The sequence below is a fragment of the Parus major genome, chromosome 3 (genome assembly GCF_001522545.3).
Source record: "Parus major isolate Abel chromosome 3, Parus_major1.1, whole genome shotgun sequence".
NCBI lineage: Eukaryota > Metazoa > Chordata > Aves > Passeriformes > Paridae > Parus > Parus major.
This window is the reverse complement of record NC_031770.1, coordinates 99,146,179-99,173,300: the sequence shown is the minus strand read 5'-3', so window position 1 is coordinate 99,173,300 and position 27,122 is coordinate 99,146,179. Positions and strand designations below refer to the sequence as shown.

At 36.8% G+C, this 27,122-nt stretch overlaps 1 protein-coding gene across 5 annotated transcripts in view; it reads left to right on the top strand.

Moving 5' to 3' along the window:
- ROCK2 (Rho associated coiled-coil containing protein kinase 2) overlaps window positions 1–27,122 on the top strand; it is a 104,031-nt gene that overhangs the window by 15,424 nt on the left and 61,485 nt on the right. For all 5 annotated transcript variants that reach the window (XM_015621456.3, XM_015621455.3, XM_015621453.3 and 2 more), the window contains exon 2: window positions 25,084–25,165. In XM_015621456.3, coding sequence (XP_015476942.1) covers window positions 25,084–25,165 — 82 coding nt within the window. The remainder of the gene's footprint in view (window positions 1–25,083; window positions 25,166–27,122) is intronic.

Genomic DNA, 27,122 nt, shown 5'->3' with positions numbered 1-27,122 from the left:
CCCCTCCCTCACCTGCTGCCCACGCTGCTTTGGGTGCAGCCCAGGGCACATTTGGCTCTCCAGGCTGCAAGGGCACATGGCTGGGTCATGTCCAGCCTCTCACCCACAGCACCCCAAAGTTCTTCTGTTCTCAATTCCTTCAGCCCCAGGTCTGCCTGGATTGCCCCAGCCCATGTCCTTGACTTGGCACTTGGCCTTGTTTAACTTCATAAGGTTCGCATGAAGAAGCAGGCCAATAGTTGTACTGCAGTACCTGGAATTGGTATTCTTGATTTTTTGCCTGAAAATGTTAGAAAACTGTGTCAAATGCAATTTATGGAGAGAGCAACCACTTGCAGTGTCACCACAATCAGTTTTGCATTCAATTTGTTTCTGATTTGTAGCTTGATATTAAACAATTCAGAGCTCTGTTTTGGTAACAAAACAGATTGAGGGTTGTAAAATAATTTTTTTTCACCATTAGAGTGTAGGAACCACGACAGGATGAGTTTCTGTAGATACTGAATCTCCTGGTCAGATAAGCTAAAGGCAGTTTTCTTCCAGAGAAGTGGGAATCCCAGGGAATAGCATTGGCCAAATATTTTCATATAATTTCCTTTTTTTGACAGCACTAATGTCAAAAATCAAATACAGCTCATCAAAAATCTGTATTGTTATACTTGTTCAGATGTTGTCAAAACACGAATATATCATCCCTTCAGAGAAAAAAAAGATAGAAATGTCTCTGTCATAGTGGGAAGCTTCTTTGGCTGTTTGAATTCTTTCCCCCTAGATAAACAGATTAGATAGCCAGACATGGATTTTTAAAATTATTACTAAAGAAATCATGAAAGCAAAATGGATCCTAGAGAGATGGATTTCTGGAAGTCTTTTGAAAGACACTTTGGGGTAGGGGGGTGTGTTTTTCAGAAATATTTTTAGGAGTGCAGTTTTGCAAGCCCTTACTTGCGTGTTTAGTGTAAAACATTTTAGTAAATACAATTAAGTGGGTAGGACTACTTATAGGCCCAGAATTAGACATAAGGTTGTTTCAGTCCACAGGGCTGTGGATTGGGTGGTTGTTGCCAGGACTGTATAATTTTTCCTTGTCATCTCTTTGATATGTAAGATACTTGTTGTACCCACTTCATTCTAATCTCTCTTCTCATCTTAGAGCAACATGGAGCCATTTCAGCTGAGGCTAACAAACGAAGTCTATTTCCTAATAAAAATATGCTCTGTTTAAGTGGATTCCTGACATCTAAGAGCTAATGTTTGAATGTGTGTTCTGTTAGTGTGTAGTTCTGTGAGCTTAGTCATTACTGCTTTGAAGCCAAGCTGTTTACTTTATGTGAAACTTAGTAATGCATTCAGTAATACATTCAACTCATTTCTGTGGAATTCTGCCCCTTCTTTCTCAGGTATTTCATTGTGTTGTTGGAGTGAGTTTTTTATGCTTTATGGAGAAATAATTGGAGGAAGAGGAAAGAGCAGATGTCCCAGTTCCAGTGATGATTTTTTTTTTTTCAGACTCCAGATGGTTTTTTCTGTTACTAAAATATCCAGGTGAAACTTGAAGCATAACTGGAATATTTGCCACTGTAATGAAAATCACAGAATTAAAATTACTGATTTATCACATCTTTAAATATGAACAGGTAGATAGAACCTTTTTATTATTATTCTAAAAGACAATGTCTGAAAAACACTGAATGTTTTGGTGTCACACTGTAAGAAGGACATTAAACTATGGGAGAGTGTCCAAAGGAGGATCGTGCTGGCAGCTTTTCTTTGAGATCATTGGTTGGAATCTACAATGTTTTCTGTTGCATATATATCTATATCTATAGCTATATCTTTATCTATGTATATGTATATTTATGTGTGTGTGTGCATCTGTAATTGGAAGACAGTATTTCTTTCCTGAAAGTGAGTTTTTTCCAGGGATTTGTTTCAGGTGCCTTACTTGAGTAGTTACAAAAATGTGTTACTCTTCATTTCTGCTATGATTATCTAAGTGTTTATCTTCTGATATTCAACTGTTTTGACAAATACGTATATGTAACACTGGAAATAATAGTAAGTATTTTTCAATATTTTTAGTGAGGAAATATATATACTACCTGTCTTTTCTTTCCCCTTAGTGTTCCAGTATCAGGCGATATTGGCTGACAGATGTTTTCTCATATTTATCTCATTTTCCCAAGTGTTTAATGAAATTTACTTTGATTTTATATACACTCTGCTCATCTTGGTACAAGCTGCACTACCTTTACTAGGCTAGTCTTTGAAAAGCAGTCTTGATCCAAACTGTCAAAAAATAACTGGCTATCATATTTTTCTCCCCTTTTTGTCCAAATGCACACAGGTCTTAAAAAGAATAAATATATATCAAAAATTTTGTGATAAATGGCAGCATTTCCTAAGCACTAATTTTGTAAGTGATTATGGTAACTTCTTTACTGTTTGTAGAAGAAACTTTCTACAACAAACTTCAGATGTTATTGAAAGAACACACTTCAGTGTCATGAAATGCATTTAAAAAATGAGTTTGATAAAATGAAGAAAACTACAGTCTGTCTCAGACCTGCAGCACTGTCTGCCCCCAGAGCTGCAAGCTCTCTTTGTGTTTGAATTTGGGGAGTTACATTCACTTTCCCCTATATTATTGTGCCAGTTTCCTCTGCTGTGATATTTAGAGACAAATCCTGTAGGAAAAATGTAGCATTTAACTGGGAAAGAGGCAGCTTGTGCTGGAAAAGATGGTGAGCTTTTCTGTGGTCCTTAATTCTGTGGAATTTTATTTCCTAATTTTGGATAAGTGTCACAAAATCTTAGGCTTCCAAACAGAGATGATAAAACTCATCTCTGTTTTGCAAATATGCTTTGCTCAAGAGGAATGTAATTATACACCACAGTCTTCAGGTGAGAGATTTCACTGGTGTGGTGGCACTGTAAGGCCCAGCTGATGAACTCTGTGTTCCTCAGTGAATGCTGAGATGGATTTGTAAAGTCTGAATCTACTACAGGAGCCAAAGGCAAATGTTTTGAGACTGCTGGTCTGGCTGTGGAGTAACACTGCAGTGTTTGGTATAGCAGGACTAGGCTCCAGAAATCTTCATGTCCATAAAATTGTATGGCAGCACTCCAGCAAGATTTAAGATAAGTAGAATAAGTAAGGCTTATCTCCAGTATGGGATAGGAAGTTGAGGAGGAAAAACGTTTTTCAGATTTTTGCAGGGTGGGTTTTTTTTTAAGGGTAGGGAGGAAAGAGATTTTCAAGTTGACAGTGCGGATACATGAAATTCAGGATAAACATTCTTTCAAACTGCTTGATATAAATCCAAACAACAGTTTTATGAGCAAGGTCATGACGATTGTCTTAAATAGAACAAGAAAGGAAAATTACTTGAAGAGGTGATGTTACTGTTTCTCCATAGGGGACAATAGTTAGCAATCAATCTTTTCCCAAAATACGTCCTTACTGATATAGCTCTGTGTGTTTACAGCTGAAGGGGAGGGACCCTTGTGCTCTATGTCAATAAGATTTTCTTAAAAATGGTCTTCCACCTTTTAACTCTCTCTATAGCTCTATTTCCTAAGCAAAAGAAGGTACTATTTGCATGTGTGAAGAGCTTTTTATATAGTTATATAAATATTCACTATTTTGACATTTTGACTTTCTTTTTATGTTTGGCAGGAAGCGAAAAATGAGCTTACTGGGTTACTCTAAAATATGTAGGGAGTGTTTTGTTCTTGAGACATCTATCTGCCCATTTGGATGTGAACCATAACTTAGTGAAACAGAAAACATTTTCTGTGGATAAAGTAATTGCTGTTGATAGTATGCTTAGCATATTTTTCTTACAGAATTGTGGCAGTATTTTCTATTCTGATTAGACTGATTAGTAGGCCAGGAAACAATTCTAATGATTCTCTACAGCTCCTTTTCAAATTAATTTGCATTGGTAGAATAAAAAAAGCAGGTTCTTTACAGCTTTTTGTTGTTTTGTTTGTGTTTTTCCCCCTCTCTGTTTTTCAGGTTTGAATGAAATTACATTTTCTCAGGAGTAATTCTCCATGCATGGGACTGATCTGTCTTTGTTGCTATATTCTTTCTGCTGCCTTTTCACTGATTATGTTACTTCTCTGACCCTGCAGTGAGCAGGTTTAAGGAGCTAAATGTCCAAAAATGAAAACAGCAGATCTGTCCAGTTCAGCTCCCTAAACTGTCTTGCTCAGGGAGAGAAGGACATAACCACTGAGGCAAAGGAGGCATGGGGACTTTTGTTTAGGGGACAGGGAGACTGGCTTAGACTGTCCTGGAACTTCATCCTCAGACCCTGAATAGATCACTTCTACATGCAAACATATGCTGCCTGACTGGTTAATCTGCAGCTCTGAAAATTACTGTGGGTTGCTGTAATTTATTTACTTATTGTTAGGTGCATGCAACACAGCTTTGGAAGCAAACGTTAGTGTTAACCTGCTTTCGAAGTTTGTTTTGAGAAGAATTGGGTGGAGTAAGTTCTTGAGACATCTGTCCTGACTGCTGTGGATATCACATATCGCATAGGTTCAAGCTTCCAACTTCTCTGTGGCTTTTTATTCAACTGCTTCGTAATAGGGTCAATAATGTAATGGCTGTGTTTTGCAGTCTGGGGCAAATGAAAATAATTCACATGTCTTTGATACAGCATATGTATTCAAATGCTCTATAATGGTAATTATTTTATATAAAAAATATCAGTATTGGTCACTCTTAATGAAAATTACACTCTGTTCAGTAATTCCATCTCAAAATCCCTCCCATAGAGCCACCACTTTTCTTCAGTGAATTAAAACAAAGCAATTGCCAATGTGTTTTACAGTTTCAACATTTCAACACTTGTTATTTGTGGAAGTCATTCAGGCTTTGTTAGCAAATGCAGCAAATAACTACATTGTGTAATCCAAGGGTCGTTCACTACAACTAGGCTTTTTCTCATTTTACCTTAAAGACAATCCTCTTTAAACGATTTTAGTTGACTCTAATATGTTTAGGCATGAGTTTCAGACTTATTAACTTTATTTTTTTAAAGTGTCTTTATAAAATACCTTTATACATTCCGTATAGTTATTGCTTGCAATACCTGTGACAATTTGTTTTGTGTAAGCCAGATATTTTGAGATGTTGAGACATGAAGGTAGGTGATGTAGGAGACATAGAGTGCATAGAATTTATTTATAAATCTAGTAAGTGCATTATTGTTAATGCCATGGAAGGAATGTATTAATGCTCATTTACATAATCTTTGTAATGAAGGGCTTAATTTTCTGAAAGTTGTTATCTTTTTAAAGAGATGAAATGACATCACAGAGCTAAAACTAAAAGATTGGACAGATTTCTGTGTCAAGCTATAAACTGCATTCCAAGAAATTACATAAAATACTCTGAATGTAAAGCTGTAACTTCATAGGGCCACCCAGGCACTCTGTTGATGAAACTCCAGTGGTTTATGCAGTGGTGTGTGCCTCCTAAGGAGATGGTGCCAGGCTAGATCCTCTTCTGCTCCCCAGTCAAGTTTTTGAAGTGCTGTTAAATAATATTTCTATCAAACATTTGATAATTTCCTGACAGCATTTTTCAGTTATCTTGTCTGCTTCTGTCAAATTCCACTATGCAGTCATACTCACTAAAAAATTCTCTTTGCAGCATATGGAAGTTGAATGTTTGTAACAGAGTTACAACTTTAATTGTGCAGTAAATGTAAAACTTTCACAGAAAATGCTGGCACATTATCATTTTGTAAAACAAATGTACAGAACTTCTTTCTAAATGGTTATTGATAGTAGTTATTTGGAATTTCTCTGTTTTTGTGAAGTTGGTGGATTGTTGTTTAGCTGTGAAGTAGAACTGGAGTATTGTTTTTGCCATTGAGTAGACTGAAAACCAACAAACCTTCAGAAAGCAATGTGAAGAAGGCACTAAGGTCAGAGGAAAACTCCTGATGTCCTCCCAAGGCCTGTAGGTGCATCTAGAGAAAAAATGAACAGCTGAACTGTTGTAATCTAAAGAGAAGGATTCTGAAAAATATTATTTAAAAGCTTGACCTCCCTGAAAAAAGGTCCATAATATTGAAAAGTTTGTGGTGTTTTCAATCTGAAGGTTTGAAAAGGTTTTTACGATGTGATCTGATGAGAAGAATGGCAAGCATTGTTGCAAATCTCTTCACATGTAATGAAGAAAAATCTATTAATTATATGAAAAAAATTACATGGCAACCTGGACTGCGTAGATAAGATGAGTTTAAAGAGCTGCAAATGTGCTGGCTGACATTGCAACTCTGAAGAAGAGCTATGACTGTGGTCAAACATCTCATATTGAGAGCAGTTAATGACAAATCATGAGAATAATGCAAGATCAGTTTTGAGAAAATGAAATTTTGTCGGGGAATCCAGCTGATATGGAGCTATAGCAAGGAAAGAAACACAAAGAAGAAAAGATCAGGAGATAAGACAAACACAGGAGCATGGCCTTGCTAAAAATGTGCTTCTGACATTGTATTACTGGCTCAGTTAAAGCACCACTTTTTAAAAAGCTTTAAAATGAAAATAAGACAGTTCTGACTTCAGCAGAAGCAAAATGGATCTTGACTGAAGGGCCATATTGCAGCACAAGGAAGTAAGAAGCTTTTAGCTTTCCTCCTTATTCCTGTAGCATAAAGAGTTGGTGCAGCTTAGTTTGGAAGTGGAACTTGTGAAAGCACTCACCTTGTTTTCTTGCCTTCTTTGCAAAATGGCTTACATTTATATTACATGCATTTACAGGGACAGTACTTCATGTTCCTCTGAGCTGCCCAAAAAAATCACAGCATAATTTTCCATTGATCTCAGGTCTTCTGTCATGCTTTAAAATGTGCATTCAGTCCATTTCTGTACAGGGTAGGACCTAGATAATTTAGTGAAACATGACAGGATGTCATGCCTTCAGCGGGAAGCTTGTGCAGCTGGAAGGCCACTGTGTCATAGGGCTTTTGGAAGGGTTGATGAAGGTCACTAAATGCATCATCCTTTTTGACTTGGTGAGAAAATTTAAAAGGAGAGAGTTGGTTTACTAAGATCATGACTGGTTGAAATAATATGCATAATTACAGCATGCCATCATTATGCAGTCAGAAACTGAGTTTTCATAGAGCATCATGATTTACTTTGTCACAGCTACATTGAGTGTTGCTTTACTGTTTTCTATTGTCAGTTTAGCAAAGTATGCTATCACGTTTGGAGTTTTAAATTTGACGTACCCATTGTTTGGATAAATTGCAAGTCTTAACGTTAAAAATTCATGCTTTTCACAGAAGCATTCACATGTAGCTCATGGAGATGGTTCTGTGTTATGTACCACCTTAAATTTGAGGCTGATCAGGAAATTAAATAATTTCCCATCTAATCATGTACTTACTAGAGGGTAGTATTTGAGTAGCTGTTCCTAGGGGTGGGCAGGTGCCCTATTCTGCTTTTGTTCGGCTACTTCCTGTGGTGAAGGGAAGATTTTTAAAATTAAGTAAAGTACGATGATAATTTCTTAGACATTTTATAAGATTAAAATGTCATACTGTAAACTTTGCATACAATCTTAATTGAGGTAACTGAGGGGGTTGAAATCAATATATAGCAAAGCATGGTTGCAAATTTATAGGTGGCTTCAGAACCTGGGAGACTTGGAAATGTCAGCTCAGAATGATTTATGCATACTTTTTACTGATTTTCCCATAGTTGTTTTTGCTTAGCACTTCATTTAAATGCAGAAAATCTAAAATTGTGTTAGTAAGAGGTTTTACATTTAAAATATTTCTTCTTGACAAAGGAAGTGAGTTAATATTTTCATTAGCATTCTTGTTGATTGAATATCACAACTGTAAATGTAAAATTGATCTGCAAAACAGTACATCCTAGAAAATAACCCTGATTTCTGGTAAACATAATTTTGGTAAAGAAAGGTAATCTTTGTACAGCTAGAATGGAATTCCATGTCTGAGATAAGGATAAGGCTGTTGCTTTGAGTGCAGCATTGGCTTTTCATAGGAGCTGAAGAACAGTCTCCTAGTTTTGAAAATGTCTGTGGTGCTGTCTTGGGGTTATGGGTTTTTTTTCTTGCTCTTAATAATTTTGAGGCAAAGAGAAGTTGTCGTGATGTAGCAGGGAAGAGCCAGCAAGGACTGGTGGGGGAAGCAGCTCTAAAGGGTTCTTGGTGTAGGAGGGGAATTCTGGTTCTTATTCCTGAATGTGTAAAGGGACGTGAAGCCCCTGCTCCTGACCACAGCTGTTTAAGTGTGGAGGACAGAACCAGAGTGGCTGTGTCCTGCCCTGGCCACCATTGCTGCTCTGCTCAGCAGTGCACCATGGGCTGCATGGCTGCAGGGGACACGGTGCCTAGCAAAGGGATGGTAAGGAAGCATTTTTATTAAACTGATCCTATTTCCCAATAAAGCATGTTAGTTGCTTAGCTGAGTGTTGTTTGTGCAATGGGTAAGATATGAGCTGTGACATTGGTATAGAGTAAAAATTTCTAAGAGGGAGGAGGAAGGTGTTGTTGTACACCAGAAGTCTCCGCCTAGAAGTGTGTCTGCCGTTCAAGTTGCAGTGGGAAGACCAAGTAACAGTTGGTGAGATCATCCACCTTTTGGTTTGCAGTGCAGGGTTAAGTTTGAGCTGGACTCTGGGCATGGTCTTCACTGCTGGTATTGTTCAGACACAGCCATAGCCATAAAACACAGCTCTATAGTCTGCATGAGGCTCAGCCACTGCATTGGGTATCTGCACAGGGAAGGCTTCATTGGCTTGTTGAAGAGTATCTTTTCCTGGGAACTCAGGGCACTTGTGATTCTGAAATCAGGGCTGTCCTCTTGGAAGATGACTGTACTCTTAGAGTTGAGTTTATTTTCTTTCACCTGTACCTATTTTTGTTGTTGTTGTTGTTTGACTTGTACCCTACTCAGCCTGTGCTGTCTACCTGAAAGGCTTCCCATTTGCCTGTGTCGTCACATCAGAGGTGCTGGCATCCCCCACTCTTGCTTTGTAAGCCTACTGGATTGCTTTTCATAGAATCATTAAGGTTGTAAAAGACCCTTAAAATCATCAAGCCCAACCACTAACCTAACATTAAAAAAACAATAAACTTCCATTTTCTGATTATTTACCCCCATATTATTCACATGGATGTAGTGTGGGGAATTCTGGAAATAATTGACAAATCATGAATCATATTCTGTGTTGATGTACAGGTAGTGGTGAATGACCTGAAAGTCATCTATTTTGCTGTCTCAACAAGTGACTTCAAGGCAAATGATTCTTTCAGTTGTTATATTGGGAAGGACTCAGATAAGAAATCATCAAATCTGATTCAATTGATGAGGTTTTGTGGGCTGTTTTTTCACATATGCATGTAGGAGTACTTCCAAAAAAACTAACATGGTCCTTTGAAAGAAATTTATGAACAAAGATTGTTCATAAAGTCTAGAACTAGTTCTGGAATTTTGACACTAGTTCTAGAATTCTAGCACTAATTTGTGTTAGTACGATTTTAAAATTTTACAGGAAAGATAATTTTTAAAATAATTTGCTTCAATTTCTCCAACATCATCAGTCAATGGTGTATCTAGGGAGTTAAATTTCCATTTAATTAATTTGCTTTATTTTAAAAGATTTTATTACTTAATTTATTATATATTTTACTAGTAATGGGAATTAAAGCCAGTGCAGAAATATTGGTGTATAATTGGAATTAAGCTGTTCAGATTGAAAAAGCCATAATAATTTTAACTACTCCTTTCTTTTTGCCCAAATATAAGTGATAATATTTAGAATTCCTTTCAAAATGTGTTTGCAATGATCTTTGACATTTCCCTCTGTAATCCTTTTCTATTCTTTCATCTATTTAACTATTGACCACCTTTCTTGTCTGCATTATGACTGCTAAAACTCTGGCCTGTTTTTTCTGGTCTTTTTAATACTAACTTGGATTTTCAGTATCATGATTTACTGTAGAAATCTGTCTATAGATTTTCATTCTTCCAAATCCTTTGCGTGAGCAAATGTGATCTTGTTTTCATGCCAAACTTTCATCAATATTTGATGATTAGTAATAGGTCTTAAATATCTTCTAATTCGATGACCAAAAATTTCTTAGCCTGTCGCTTCTTTGCCTGTCCTTTTTTAGAAGTTTTATGTTGCTGCTATTACGCAAATACAATCATAGGTACTTTTCAAACAGGTTTCCATGAGAGGTTTGCTATTCAGAAGTATTGAAGTCACTTTGGGCTCAAACAGAATAGTAGGGATTAGCTGCACATTAATGAATTTTCACAAATAGTTCTTGTGGTAACTGTAATTCATTGTTTCTGAAAAGTACATGTTTACGTGGGTGATTTGAGCGCATCATGAAGTTAGGTATATGCTTTCGAAGAACTGAAATTATATTTTCAGGTCAATGAGTCAGGATAAAGGATTACTGCTTCTAGGAGTTCTATTTTAGTATGTAACTAAAGTATTTCCATTGAGAGTGATGGCATTCTGAGTGAAGAGATGGGTTAAATATAGAATTGCATACTGTGTAGTATAGGGCGATATCAAAATTCAGAAATAAATATTAGAAGGTAAGCTGCATGGTGGGGTCATTGCACCTCTAAGTGATGAAAATTAAAATGTGATCTTCTTATCTCTCACCTGTGTACCTCAATCTTCTTGATTTGTGTACAGGAAGTCAGGAACCACAAATTCCCTTGAAAAGTAAAAGACAGTAAAGGTACATACCAGCTTGAAAATGTGGTGGGTTTGGATGAGATTTTTTTCTTGAGAGCTCAGAGACATGTATGTCCATCTGAAAATCACATTACTCATGGATAAAAGAACAAGTGTGCATATGTAGAGCAAAACCTTAGATTTTACTTCATCCATAATGAACAGAAGAGTGAGTTTACCATACCTCAGGAGTAACATCTTTGTTGTGAAAAAAGTATATTTGCTCTAATTTTGGAGTTTTGCAGTAGTGCTTGTGTTAGTAGAGATAAGTGTTTTTTTGAATTTGATTTGGAAATAATAATTTCCTAGGTTAGTGAAATTATGCAAATAACACTATATTCAAAATATAAATATTGAGAACTGCGGTGTCTGGGAAGAAAAGACACTCGAATTCTCTTAAGGATAAATATTATATTTAAAGTATGGCTATAACTTGAAATTATTTTTGCTCTTAGCAGTAAAATCTAATTAACTTCATTATGATTTTAAGTCTCTTCTGAAAGGACTACAGTTTCCTTTGCCAATTTGATGTGATTCCTTTTCACAAATGCAAACAAAAAGATCTTGTATACATAAGCACACCCAGTTGTTTGATTTGCACCTACAGCTGGAACATTGGGAAGAGGAATGTTCTGGGAACTCGTTATGCAAATGCCAGACCAAGTGTCCCACTTTATTTTGGAGTTACCATCTAGAGTATTACCACAACAAATGGCCTTTTTTAACTAGAATGAGGTTTAACCAGCTGTAAAATTGATAATCACTCATGGTATTTCAGAAACTGCAGTGTGAGTGGTTTTTACATTGTCTATGCAGTAATGAAAGTCAAGTTCCTAGAACATTGAATGTACCTGAAAGTAATTTTTAAGCTACCCAAGAGAAATTTTAAACAATTAATTCTGATGTTTTTTTTTTCACCGAGCAAGAGGTGAAGTTGCAGCCAGGAAAGAGTGCACACATGCTGGATTACCATGTGGAAGGGAAAGTAAAACACAGTTGGGCAGTCAACCTTTATTCTATTTTATCCTCTGAGTTTTGATTTTTTTTTTCCTTCTAATATGTCTGTATGTTAATGCAGTTGTACTGCCACTCCTAAGCCAAAGTTGGCTTAAAATAGTTGCAGTATGACTTTAAAACATTACTAAATGGTAAGTAGTTTTTTTCTTGTATATTTCAAAGATTAGAAAAATGGTTTTATTGCATAGGGCTGATACTAAGTCCTTTCAAATGTTTTCTGCAAGCTCACAGCCTGCTTTGTGGAAGTGGCACTTGATTTGGCTGTTGCCAGAGTTGGCATTTGAATCCAGCCTGTTTTCTCACAGAGCTATTTAGATTGGAAAAGACCTCCAAGATCATCAGAGTTCAACCTTTGACCAATCACCACCTCATCAACAAATTACTCCTCCAGCCCCAAATTTCAAGATTTCTCTTGCAGTTTGGGAAGACAACAGGCAAGATACAATGTACTGCTGGTTTCAAAATGATTTATCTTAGTCTCTGTTGTTGAAGCTCTTCTCTTTTTCCATGTATACTTTTGAGTTTGGCATGATGCTCTCTTTTGTCCAGAGCATGTAATACTTAGGCTGAAAGAAACTTGCCTTACTTCCATTTGTAGTTAAAGCAGTTTATGTGAGCATGAAAAGACAGTTTCCCAAAGTAATAACATGAAAGTGGATCACTAGATTGAATTAGGAGTTTTTCTAGCCTAACTATGCTGTTCCCAGCAGTGGTCAATAGCTCAGAAGTGCCTGGGACAGAGTGCAGAAGGACTTTCTGCCTGTTCACTTCTACTCTCCCAGCTTAGAGAGACATGGCAACTCAGGGAATCTGCAAGGTAGATGTGGTTGTCTTCTGTCTCACAGCCCTCGGCAGCTTTATCTCCCTTGAATTAAATAGCCTTCTGCCCAATGTAAACTCCTTGGCAGCAGAAACATCCCGTGGCAATAAGTTCTATGATGGGAATAAACCCTTCCTTTCATTTTAAGTGTCTTGCATGCTGGCTTCATTTGCCTTCTATCTTCCTATTAATGGGGATCCAGCTAGCCAGGAAGTCTGAGTCACCACATACATAGGAGACCAGGTTCCAGCTGAATGCCTGTGATACTGTCTGATGTCTCTGCTTATTTCAATTTGTGCTTATCCATCAGACGTCTCTTATCTTAGATTTGACTGCAATACAAAACAAAACAGTCGTGATCTTCCACAGACAAGCCCCAGCCCATGATCGATGACACTGTGATAATGCAATTCATGATGAAATATTGTTTCACAAAATATCCTGTCAGCTCTTCTAACAGTAATGTCTAGCCAAATAATTTGTGGTATTTCTGGTGATGTGCATGGCACCCTGTCAGTAATTGAGCTCTGGTTGAAGCTGTTTCCAGAATTGAATACAAATACCCATCATAGGATAATTTAGGATACAAGGGACCTGTGGAGGTCTTCTGGTCCAAACTGCTGATGTACTCATTATCAGCTTCAATTAGATGATGTTTAAGAATTTAATTTGTAAAATATCTAACATGGAGATGCTATATCCTCTCTGGGCAACCTGTTCCAACATTTGACAATGGTGGAGAAAATGTTTCCACATAGCTAATTTCAGTTTCCTATATGGCAGCTTGTGTCTGTTGCCTCTTGTCATACTCCTCTGCTACAGGGCCCACTGTTGACCTGTGACCAGCTTTTTGTTCACCAGGACTCTCGGATCCTTTTCCTCAAAACCACTGTCTAGCCAGGAAGTGCTAGCCTCTCCTGGTGTGTGGTGGTGTTCCATCCGATGTGTGAGAATCTCTGTGTGTCTCTGAACTGCATGAGGCTCCTCTCAGCCCATTTTCCCCTGCCTTTCCAGGTCCCTCTGAATAGCAGCTCTGCCCTCCAGTGTATCAGCCCCTGCCCCGGTTGTGTTATCCGTGAGGCTGCTGAAGGTACACTGTGTCCTAGCTTTTGGGTCATTAGTAAAAACAAACAGTATTGGTCCCAGTATCGTTCCCATTATTAGTCCCTGGGGAATGCCAGTGGTCACTAGGTGCCAAGTTGGACTTGATTCTGCTGATCACAATGATACTTTGAGCCAGATGGTCCAGCCAGGTTTCCACCCAGCTGATTGTTTGCATACCCAAGTGACCCATACAATTACTGCAGGAATCTGTGTTGAATACCTTGCTGAAGTCTAGATAAACAACATGGCTCACTCCTTGGGCACCGAAACAGTCATCTCATTAGAGAAGACGAGTTGATTATGATTTACAATTTACTTCTGATCAATTTATTCAGTTATCTTATTCTCCATTTGATTGGTAATGGTGTCAAGGGGCCTGAACTTAATTGGCATTTTGGCCTGTTTTTCTGAAGGTTCACCTTGTTTAACATAGGCAGAAAACTTGTCCTTTTCCACTTAACGGGAGACTCCCCCAGTGTAGTGACCTCTCAGAGGAGGTAGAGAACAGCCTGGTAATGGTTTTGACTGGCTCCTTCACGCCGCTCAGATGGGTCCCATGAGGATGCCCGAGGTGGAGCTCTGTATGTCCCAAGGGACAATAGCAGAAGAGGCATGAAGTGCCCATCTTCTGTCCCCAGATCTGCTCTACCAAGACAGTGTGTCCCTATTTACTTTCTTTAGTTGCAGATTTGAATTACTCATAGAAGCTTTTGTTCTTGTCCTTCATACCCTTTCAGTGCCAAGACCTGAGCCTGTCATTGTGTGAGAGAGTGTGCATGTATGTGTACGTATTTTGGTTTTCTAGGGGCAGAAATACTAAATACTTCCCAGTTTAAGAGAAACAGGTTTAATCACAGTCATTCTGTGTCATGCTCCAAGTCATTCTCTTTTATGCATGGCACAGGATTTTTTACACTATCCAAAGTGACATAATATTTTATTATGGTCATACATGACATTTGAATATCTCACAGACATTGATAAGGTGATGTTCTCCTCACTGAGGCAAAACTAAGGTGTTGTGTATAAACACAAGTGTTTATTGCTTATATTTGTCTCTTCAAGCTGCAGTAGTTTGAAATTTTTTCTTGAGTGTCTTAATATTATGTAATGTTTATTTTTAAATACAGTTCCTTCTGATATAACTTGCAATTAGCATTAAAAGCTTCTGAAAACTGATTCATAAGGCAGAGGATATAACAACACCCACTGAGAAGAATTTATGGCTAGATAGACAGATCAGAAATCAAGAGCTGTTATTTTCCCAAGTTGGTGGTCAACTGTCATAGAAATTTTAAATTTTGTAATGAATTCACATACTACCAGCTTCTAAAACAGGGTTCTGCCATTGCCTTGATATCTTTTAAACTTTACATTAACTAGATTTTAGTGACTAAAGAAATAAAAGTTCTTCCATTGCTAAACTAATTTATTGATGAAGTAGTTGAAAAAATCCTTCAGAAGAAATGTTATGCTCTCTTGTGTGGCCCTTTGTGTCACCTCCTCCTGCAATGAAAGAAGCCCAAAGACCTTGGAAAAGGCTACCCACAGCTTTGGGGAGCAGTTGTTTGCAGTGTGAAGGTCCTAACTAATCTTGTGGGAGAAATAGCTAATTAATATGGATTTGTGCACAGTACAAACTTCTCACTCAGAAACTTGGGAAGTGAGTAGTTATAGCAATAGATTCCAGTAGGCATTCACTTCCCTATGCTTGCTGAAGTAGGCCTTTCAAAATCTGTAGATAGCAAGTTCCTGTCAATACTTCTTTTCTACTGCTTTACTTCATACTTTTTTACAGTAAAGAAAATCCTTATTCAAGGACTGTCTTTAACTTTGAAAGAACAGAAGTTTTTGGACTCATTGATACAAAAACTGATTTTAATGTTGCTGACCTGCCATATGCTCAGGTCAAAAGTAATAGTAGCACCACAGAGTAACTCAGCTTTGAAGACCTCTGGAGGTCATCTAGGTTCAACTCCTGCTCAAAGTGACTGCTTAATGTCTGTCCTGAGTGTGAACCCAGCCTCTTTTATACAGGACAGCCAGTTATGTGGTAGGACAGGGTTTGTTCTTCTCCTGTTTGGGGTGCGGGAAGTTTTCAAATACTTTTAGTTGGGCTGTCCCAGATAAAGAGACAAACCCTGTTACAGTCCTAGAGGCTGACGCTATTCACTGCTTAAATATTTTTTTTGTTATTGAAGTTGATGAGAAAACTTCAGTTTTTTATAATACCTCATTTTCATGGATTTTGCAAATGATGGAACTATTAGTTTAGTCAGTCCCTAGAAGAACGTATATAGAGTTCCAGCAGAAAACATCCGGAAAAAATCCTGTTCCTGCTTTAAAATCTAGAATGTTCCATTAGGGGTACTGACACAGAAATTGGAATTAAAGTGTTATTTCTGTTATTTTATATATTTAAACATTTTAAATATTTGTGTATTTTAACATATTGACAAGTACATTTTTTCCATACTGTATCCAAGTTCTGTACTCCAAAATTAGATGTGATTTTGATTACCTTGGTTTTATTCATCGCTTTAACTGGAAATCTGGGCTCATGGAATTATGGTGGAGTACAGCACTTAGATTTCAAGAAATATGTGGTGCAGCTAATTAGAATATGCTGCTGACATCAAATTTGAAGTTAGATAGGAGATAACATGATGGGCAGGCCAGTATTTATTTGGTTTGAAGTGTTTTAAAAAGTGATTTTAAACAGTTGGTGGTATTTTAGTACCAGGAAATTTTATAATAATTTGTTATGAATCAGTGACTAAAAAAAAAAAAAAAAAGTCCTTTTATAACTTCTAATTGATCATGCTTTTAATGGAGGAGGGTGCTAGGTTTTTATCTTTTTTTTCAAGCCATGTTGTTTGCAGTTCCAGTTACTGTAACAGGGGTAGTTACAATTTTTGTTATTTACCCAAATAAGCATCCTTTTTAGTTGGTGGATTGTGTACTTGTGTCTTGTTTATCCATGACTGCTAAATAGGTTTGTAAAAACACATCATCTAATATAACCATCAGCATTACATGAAGAAATATGTAGGAAATACATTTATCCAAAAAGAAGTTAATGGTGGAATTGAAGGGTGAGTGAAACTGCTGGTATAGCATGCAATGGAAAGTTTCTGACTGTAGCTTCACAGACTGAACTGTCTGAGGTTACAAAAAGATAAATAGAGTAATTTTCATGATGGAGAAGTGGGATTCTTAGTTTATATGGAACAAGGATGACCTTGTGATCGAAACATGATTTTAAGAATAGGCTGTACGTCTGTCTCCATCCTCACAACACGGATGAGCCTCCTGACCTTTTATCTGTGTTCCTGGTATCACCCCTTAGTCTAGCAGCTGTTGCCTTTGGAAGCTTTTTTTGAAAAAGAGGAATGAATAAAAGGTTGTGTGTTGCATTTGATTTTCTTGAAACAGTAAGTAATTACATTTTTTTCAGGATGTCAGAGAAACAATTCCAGGCATGGGTTTATTTTTTGTGCATTTGTAGATAGTCTTTTTGCAGTTCTAGTACTTGTACTGTTTTGCTTGATGGCTTGGGTAAACTCCATCTGAGCTGGTGCATAAATGACTGTGGGAAAGTGACAATCAGAATTACCAGTCCACTCTTGCTCTCATTAAGGAGCAAAGATTGCTAATAAAGGCCTTGGAGATTTCCAGTGAATAGGAAATTATCTCTAGCGTCATTTTAACAGGTTTGTAGTTCTGAGCTTTGGTGCACATTAATGTTTTGAAAGCAGGGTGAATTGAAAAATCAAAAGTAGCTAAAGAACCTGGAAACGTACAGTGACTTCAGATGAAAGCAGATTTTGCTGAACTACTGAATTTCCCATGGCTACCATGATAATCAGCAACATATGCAAGACCAGTTTTATTTTATTAAAGCTTAAAGAGAAAACAGCAACAACCAATTTGGAGGGAAAAATAAGCATTTTTTAATGGTTAAGTTTATGGGGTTTTTTTAGTGAATAATGTTAAGTTGTATCTTCAGAGCTTCTAGTTTACTCCTGTTTTCAGTCCTTTTTCTTTGGCTTGATTTATTGCCTTTGTGCATTTATTAAGTAATTTGTGAAGAGATTTTAGATAGGCTTGGAAGTAATTTTAGAGATCGCTGCTAAAGGATCCACAGCTGGACCTACTGTAAGAAATATTTCTCTAGCTTGTGAATCTCTTGTGGAGTTGATTTCTCAACTCCCTTGAGGAGCTGCAGTTTGTCAGTTTATCACTACTGCTATTTAGAACTTACTTTCCTAATCTGCGACCTAGCTTTTGTGCCTAATTCTAATTTTTTATGCTGTTTTGGTGAATGTGAGGAATTGTCTATCATCAGCATTGCTCATAAAAGCTTTTTATGTTCTGAGAGAACTTGTCCTGTCTACTTAGGCTAACCTTTATAAAGACTAAATCTCTGGTCCTGACAGCCTATTTTAGAACAAATTGCTTATAGTTTTCCTGCTCTTGTTAACTTCCCTTGAGTTCTTTTCCAGCTTGTCTTTTGTTGTCCTCTGTATAGGGATTCACAGAACTGGACACAATATTCTGGCTTAGGCTGTGCCAATATCAGCAAATGATTTCTGATCATTATTTACAAAAGAATCTTAGTTCTCTGTGAGGTCTTACCCAATTCACCTTCTGTTTATGCATCTTAGACTGTGCTTCTAGTCTGCTATATATTCCACATCATTTTCCATTATCTTCTTGCCTGGTTATTATTTCAATTTTTATGTTCTGTCCATTTAAGTTCTTTCAAAAGCATATATTAGTGGAAATTTCACCCTCCTTTTTGTACTTTGAGTTGCATCTTACTATATTTTTTTCAGGGATTTTTTTCCCTTGTTTTTGAGGTAATTTCAAATGCAGTAAAAAGCCCGTGCTCAAAACTCCAAGCTTGCTATCATTTGATGAATTTATTTATTTTACTTTTAGTTCTTAATAGATGTCTTTCTAATTCTGTTGCTTTATTGTGGCAATGAAAATATTCTGTAGAACTGAAACAGGACAAACCCAATGGAATTTCTTTCTGACACACTTTTCCTGATGATTACTTGATTACAAGTCCTGATGATTACCAAACTCCTAATAATTATCTTTTGGACCTTTTCTTCATGATTCCCTTTACCATATTTTTTTACTTTGCCAATGTGAATGGTGAGTCTTGCATTTTATTCCTATGTTAAGATGTTTTGCCTTATTGATTACTCCCTATAATCTGCCAGAAATCTTTCATATGGCATTATTTTATCTTTAAACCCTGGATCTCACATGTTAATGGTTGTTTGAAAGATGAGTAATGTCTTTTTCTAGCTCCCCATTGCTAAATATTCTTATTTGTAGTTTGGAAAAATCCTATGCTTTTTAATGGGAGTGCTTTGATTTACCCTTTTCAGTCCTGCTAACCTCTCCTGTTTTCCTGTTTTCAGTATAAATTGATTAGGACAGTCTCCTTAAGTACTTTGTGTGAATTTCAGTGGATCTGGCTGTCCTCAGCACATTTCTTCATGTATATCATGATTTTCTTTAGGATTTGTTTTCAATCTTATCCCAGAAAGCACGCAAAACTTAAACCTTCTGTACATTCTTTTTGTAACTCTTAAAGGATTTTTTTTTTATCATTCTTAATGTAAAGTATATTCTGTTATGGTCTCTTGTAAACTACAACTCATTATACCCCATTGCCTTCCTAGTCATTATTTACATGCTTTACCCTTCCATAGTGGTGTTCCTTATGTCCTTTTTGCTGCAACTTGAACAATTTTGTGATTATACTTTCGTAAGTATTTAGGAGGAAGCTGTTTTTGGACTATTACCATCCTGTTGTTATTACACTTTTACACTGTGCCTTTCAAATAGCAGGGGAAAATGTATAAAACCATGTATAAAATACACACATAAGATGCAGCACATCAGAGGATATATCTTGAGGAGTATTGCTTGTACAATGAAGAAAAATTTGCCTGTATTCAATAGTAGACAACATTAAAACCATTTCAGTATTTGTTTACCATCATGTACAGAAATCAGACTGTAAGTAAAGCCTGTTGTTAAGTATTTACATACTCATTTGTGGACAGTAGCTGCTTTTAGGTTTCTAAACTGTACATAGTCAATACTGTTAAAAAAACCTGTTAATTAATGTAAAACTGTTAAAGAACTAGAATAGCAAGACCTTCCAGCAGTAGATGTCAACTGCATTATCATGGCTCAGATTATTCATTCACATACTGATTTCTAATGCTTGAATAAGAGAAAAGTGAATTGCAACTTATCCTAAGAAAAGATCACTAAGCAGGACAGGCTTGGGAAAAGTCTGTATTTGCCTTGCATATGACCTTTCAGTTGTTTTTTTTATTGTTTGCTGTTACTGAGCTGTTCACCTTGCATCCAAGCATAGCTTCTGTGTTATGGAAAGAAGTAATTGCTCAGGAAAGACCAGAATTATTTAAGGGTCCCACTGGCATATGGAAGAACACAGTGAGGTTTAGTCCTGGGGAAGAGTCATTAGATGTTCACGTCCTGTGTTTGTAGATTTGAGAAGTTCTGCCTTTAAAAGCATTTAGGCCCAGTTAGAAAAATGCAATATGATGTTACATGACTTTTCTGTCCTTTTTGCTGCAGCATATTATATTAAATTTTATTTGATGATTTGGAAGAGGAAGGGAATATTGTTTTGGTTTTCTTATAACTAATGATTTAGTGAAATTTTCATAGGATCTTGTGGGTGTAGGTTGGAAGGGAAACTTGAAAGATAATCTATTTCAGCCCCTTCTCTGTGGGCAGGGACATCTTTCACTAGATCAGGTTTTTTATGTTTTCCAGGTGTTGCAGAATTATGAATTGTTTCCTGAAGTCACTGATACCTTTTTTATTCAATCATCCACTGTTTGGCCGTATGTTTTATTTTTTTTTCACATCATCATGAAAGTGAGTAGTAAATTAAAATAGCCAAAGCTGCTTTTGACAGCCAGAGGAGTTTACATGCACATATCAATGTTAGACAGGTTCAGACAGCTACTTTAACATCAGAAATTCTTATTAACACAGAATGGTTTAATTTAGTGAGGGCTTCTGTGGGATTGCCTGGAATTAATATTAAGCTCATTGTTGAGAAGCTACTAGTATTTTTCCCTATTACTGACCCTTCTGTCAGAGAAGAATATAAACATTTAGTTCCTGTATTTCATGAACTTTTCTTGCCTATTTTTCCTTTGGTTCATTTGGGTTGGTAAACAGTACAAACTGCTTGCTGGGAAAGCCAAGCTCCATGTTGACCACAAAGGGTGACTGCTGTCAGAGTGGCCATGGAGTCTGCTCCTCATGTAATAGGAGAGTGTTACAAAACTTATCAAGTTTGGTCTTTTCTCTTGGAAAACATTTCAGCATGTTTGCCATCAGCAAAATGCCTTTGATAGGGGCAGATCTGTCTTTGCCAGTGATGTGTTTACTTGGAAGTTGCTATTTTTGGCCATTTAGCTCTGAGTCTTTTGTAATAGCAGAAAGCGGAAGTGAACAGTGAAATCCCTTTAATAGCATATTTCCTGCTTGAAGTGACTTATCTGTGAGGCCTAGACAGAGGAGACGTCATTTCCTGCATTACTTCTCTTCAATCCCAACTGTCTGTTTTACTGCATGATCTTTCTACCCAGCTTCTTCATTGTAGTGAGTTTTTCTGTTAAGTGATATAAACTAGGTCTTTCAATGAAAATGTAAAGCTTTAAGGAAACAACTTTTGACAAAATACTAGTGTGCAGGACAAGTTTTTCATAAATTACATATTGATATGAACTTGAAATCTCTTACATTAAAATTTTGTTTAAAAGCTTAAAATCTTGTCTTTGAAAGAGTATGATAATAAGATTTGCCCACAGGGCTAAAAAAAAATTTGACACACTTTCTGTTCCTTGTGATGATGATACTGATCGTGTCTCTGACACCAGCTGTATCTGGCTGTGTTCTAGAGTTACGACACTAGCAAAGAGCTAAAATAGTCAGATGTGCAGTTCTCAAATTTCTTTTCATTAATAACTACTTGTGAAAATTGTTACCTGGAGTCCATGAAAAAGAGAAAAAAAGAGCTACTTAAAAATTAGCTGCAAATATGATTCTCCATTTGTATAGCCCACAAAACAGTCATGGAATCAGAATCAGGGGAAAAAGGTGACATCTAAAATTATAATATACAGTTCAGTTTAAAGTGGAATTTATGATTGTTTTGGACCTTGTAATCCAACTTCACTAAAATTTTTGTTTGGGTGATAACTATTTTTTCCCTTGATGTTTTGCATAAGATAGAAGTAAAGCACACTATATATATATATATGTTTCTTGGTCAACCACTAAAATATTGTCACATGAAAAGCATTAAGACATCAGGTGACCTCACCTCTTCCCCTCCAAAATAGGAAGAACAAAAATATGCCTTGCTGATTTTTGTTAGCACAGACTGCTTTTACATCTCCCTTAAAATGTCTACCCAGTTGTTGGTGATCATGAGAGTATTTTCTCAGTAGCAGTGAAAGAAGAATGTTGGAGTTCAGTGTAGACTGCCGTCTAATTGAAATTAATACTTCATTGAGCTAGGTAAAATCCTAAAAGGTGGCCCAGCTGTTCCTATCAGGGCATTCAGTATGGTCCTTCTCTACATGGCGCAGGGTGAGGATCCATATCTCTGCAGATGCGCTGTGCAGCAGAATGAGATACCCTTCTTGAAGGTGGTGTTTGCCAAATCTAGAGCAGTATGGATTCTATAATGCTATTTTGCAGGAACTCATCTCAAATTAGTAGTTTCTGTTGGATTTGTCCAGATTATTGGGCATTACCTGTGGAATTCTGTAGTGACTAATCCGTAAGTATATAACAATTTTGTTACTTTGTTTTGGTTTGATTGTATCATCTGTAAAATTGTAGCATAAATTAGGAAGAGGTAGTAAGTCTTCTGTCCCTCTGAAAGATGAGTATGATGTCCTGGTGCATTGCTCCTTTCTCCTTAATTTCTCTCTCCACATTAGGAGAAAGACTAAAATAATCCCTATATTTACTGTTAGTAAAGCAACTACTGTGCCTTCTTGACTGACTTTCTGTCTGCTTATTTACACTGTCTTACGCTTCCTTCTGGTAGGAAGTTCTAAAACTTATCATCATAACAGTTAAGGTTACATAGAGTCAGGAGTAAAATTCCACCTTTTTTCTGTGCAGCTGTGGAAATCTTATAGGTGTTACAGGATGTTTGAAGTTGGCAAGGACCTCTTGATATTGTCTAGTCCAACACCCTGGGCACTGCAGGGTCAACCAAAGTAGGTTGTCCAGGACCATGTCCCATCAGATTTTGAGTATCTCCTCACTCACTTGAAGACTGACACACGCTATTTGGGGGAGACTCCACAGGCTCTGTGGGCATTTTGTTCCAGTACTTGACCACTTTCACAGGATAAAAGTGTGGTGTTCAAATAGAATTTTGTGTGTTTTACCTTATGTCCATTGTCTTCTTTCAGTGAATGGTGCCTTTTCTTTAGTTCTTCCCAGCTGGTACTTACAGACATTGATGAGCTCCCCTGCCTGCCCTGAGTCTTTTCTTCTCAGGCTGCAGAGTCACAGGTCTTTGAGCCTTTTCTCCTTGGAGAAATACATTAGTGCCTTAATCTTACTGGCCCTTTGCAGGACTCCCTCCAGTAGATCCCTGCCCTTGATGCTTTGGGAGACCAGGAGTGAACACTGCACTCCAGGTGGGACCTCATCAGTGCTGAGTAGAGAGGAACCTGTTGTTCACCAGGACCCTCAGGTGCTTCTTTGCAAAGCTGCTCTCCTGCTTCTCAGGCCACAGCCTATACCTGGCACTTGGGGATTTTCCTCTCCAGCAGCAGGACTTGGCTTTTACTATCATTGACCTTTGTGGAAACCTTCTCTGCCCAGAGGAATGCCAGTGCAGGGGTGCAGTGCTGGTGACTGGCTCCAGCTGGACTTTGTGCCACTGATCAGTCTTCTGGGTCAAGTCTTTCAACCAGCTTTTAATCATTTGTTTAACCTGTACTCCATCAGCGTGTCTGTGACACTTTCCAAGACACTTTAATTTGTTAGGAAGTAATAAATAAATAAAATACCTTCATTTTTAAAATGGTCTTAACCGTTACTGTGGTTCGTAGTGTAAACTGATACTGCCACAGATGAGTTGGTCTTATATTTGTATAAGCTTATTTAGGACAAAGTGGCATTCAAAATGTATTTAATAATCTTTGGCTTTGCCTCTGAGTCTCTCCAGACATATTATTAAAATGAATATAATAATTCTAGTAATATTTGCAATAAATTATACCTTCCCAGACATATTAATAAAAAATAAAAAAATCAGCAGGTTGTTAGCCCTAGTTATTAAGAAGACTGAAAAGTGATCTAATTCTGTTGGCTCCTATTAATAATACATGATGTGGTCTCTGACTTAAGTCTCTGTGCTGCCCTGTTGAGTCCCAAAAACCTGAAAAAGCAGTCTCAGGATTTTGTTCTTAGGGCAATGAATAAAGCTTCCAGTGCAGGCTGAACACTGCAGCTGCTGACAGTGAATGGTGTCTCAGACTCCTCTTAGTATCTGAAACTAATTTTTAGTTTTATTTGTCCCTGTGTAACTGGAAAGGTCTCAGTGTTTGAAGAGTAATTTTCTGAAGTTTTTCCAGGTTGCAGAAAGGTGGAATTGAGTAAAGTCTTGTAACAGGCATTTAAAATACTATTTTTGGTTTAGATTTGGTGATCTCACCCCTTGCCATTTTAAGAGTCTCTATTGTTTTCTGCTGAGGCACTGATAATGGGTAGCAGAACAGCATGTAGAGTTCTGGCTCCTCTTCTGTTGAGTCACTTAGAAAAGGTATTCTTGTCTTGTGAGCCTGAATTACATGGTGAATTGTCTTAGGTTTAGGTCACGTCTTGCTTCCAAGAAAAATGTGTGGTTGGTTTTTGAAGGTCCAGAATGAGAAGGCAGAGAGACTTTGATCAAAGCAATAATATGAATACACAAACAAAGGCTTTGCAGGAAAAGTGTAACAGAAGTAAGAAAAATGGATTGGGTAAATGCAGTATCTTAAATCAGTGTTTAATGAGTAAGATTACTTACTGATTAAGATTAAAACTACTACTCCAGTTTAAGTCCCAGTGCCACTAATCAGTGGTAATATAGCTGTACTGTTTATAGAACTTGGAGCCAGTCAGTGTGCATTGGCTCCTCTGCTGGTTTATAAACATACTTGAGAGCTTGTTTGATTTGCTTGCTAGGAATGTAATGCATGCTTGAATAATATATAATCAATCTCAGTGCAGTAATTTTTTGGAAATATGTTTATTAAGATTTTAGAACTCAATTAACTTATTATTTTTTTTTTTTTCAGGATGGCTTGAATTCTTTGGTCCTTGATCTGGATTATCCAGCACTGAGGAAGAACAAGAACATTGATAATTTTTTAAATAGATGTAAGTTGCAAGTGGCCCTTAAACATTGTTGTGATCTCAATCAGAAGAAGTTGAGTGGTCAGAAATGCATTGCCCATGGGTATTCTGCTAATTTTTGTAACTCTGAGCTTCAGGTGGCTTTAGAGGATCATTTATTACAGAGAGAAATTTAATTTTAGGGAGTCATTATATTGTGAAAATATGTTGGAAAAATATTTTTATTTTTCCTAAATACACTTGGAAAAATCCTTTTATGTTATTTTCTAATCTTATGTATGTGTAGCTACATAACTTGCTAAGTATATCCTACTTATTATTCTTCAGGAATTCATTACACTGAATATCAACATTGTTTATATAGTCGTATTTAATCTAACAGAGAAGCCTTCTGTGAGTTTTTAAATCTAAATAGTTGTACCTTAAAATCTGTTGGTTAATTTTTGAACCTTTGCATAAATGTTTGTGATTCTCCCCAAATTAATTGTAGATGGGATCTTGGAGTTTATTAAGCATACGAGTCTACATCAGAGTAGCTGTGTTTTGTGGTTTTGAAGTGTTTTCTATTCATGTATATAAGCAGATTTTTTTTTTCTTCTAAAAATAGCAAATCCTTTGTTTTAAAATGTAATTTGCAGTGAGTAAGCCTTCTTGGAATAACTATGCTTTGTAGTGAGCTTATTTCAAGATATATATATTTTTTAATAAAACCTTTTCTCTTGCATATGTTGAGGTTAGATTACTCCAGATACAGTCTTATCAGCAGCTCCTTTTAGATTCTTTACTGGTAAGAGATGTATGTGTCTGCCCTCTGTTGCCCTGGGACTCCTTGGAATATCCACTCACACTCTTCACTTAAATAGTGGCTGGTGTAGTAATTTGTTTGGAATTCGGTGCTTCTCCATGAGGTTTAGCAGAACCCGTAGATGGACAAACAACTTTTACAGTTGCCAATAAAGTCTCATTTGGAGAAATCATTTAAAATACAGTAAATAAGAAAGAGCAGATTAGGATATAGAGGCATACCTCGGGATTATATTCAGTTTGAGTTCAAAGGAATTCAAGCAGATATTTATAAAAGAAAGGGTCCGTAATAGCATCTGAAATACTTCTCTTATTTGCAACTGAGCATTTCATGTGTAAAGTGAGGGGACAACCCTCTGAAAATTATATAAATAACATTTATCAGCATCTTCTGTAAGCTGGTCATATTTGCTATGACATTACTATTTTTGCACTAGAACAAAATTAGAAGCTTCTCTATGATCAGAAGACCAGAGTCTTTTGACTATTAGAAATAGTAACTGTGGGAAAACAATTTAACCTCAGGAACAGGTTGGAGATCTGTTTGTTATTTGATTGGTTGGTTTTTGTTTGTTTGCTTGTTTGTTTTCTGCAGCCCCTGAATATTCTAACTGACTGCCTCCCTTTTTCCGAAGGCTTCTGCTCCTTCTCCTCCTCTAGGTTCTCTCTCATTGTTCTAGTAAATATTTTTAAGTATCTTAGGTGACCTGGAGGCTGCCAGCAATGTCAGAAACATGAAAATATACTTTTGTTCACTATTTTGTTACTTCCTTTTTATTTTTAAATCAGCTGACAATATACAGTTGAAATAGCCAGATACTAGTTAAAAGAATTTTGAGATGTGTTACAAAAAAATTCACAGTAGTTAATAAAGAGTTTTCAAGGGTGCACTTCATCCTTACCTGTTGAACTTTAAAAAAGTATGCAACATCTGACTATTTTGACCATCATTCTTTGTGACAGTTCATCTTTCATATGAATCATGCATGTAACTTCTCTCCTGTTTCTGTACTGACTGCGAGAGAATAAAAATATTGCTGCATATCTTCTGTGGCTTAAACTTTGGGGAAAAAATAAATTGCAAAATGAGAATTTTGTAAATATTTGAGGCTGGTATTATTTTAATATTGCAGAAGAAAGAATCAATCCTGCCACAGTGATTCATTTCAAAGTCTTT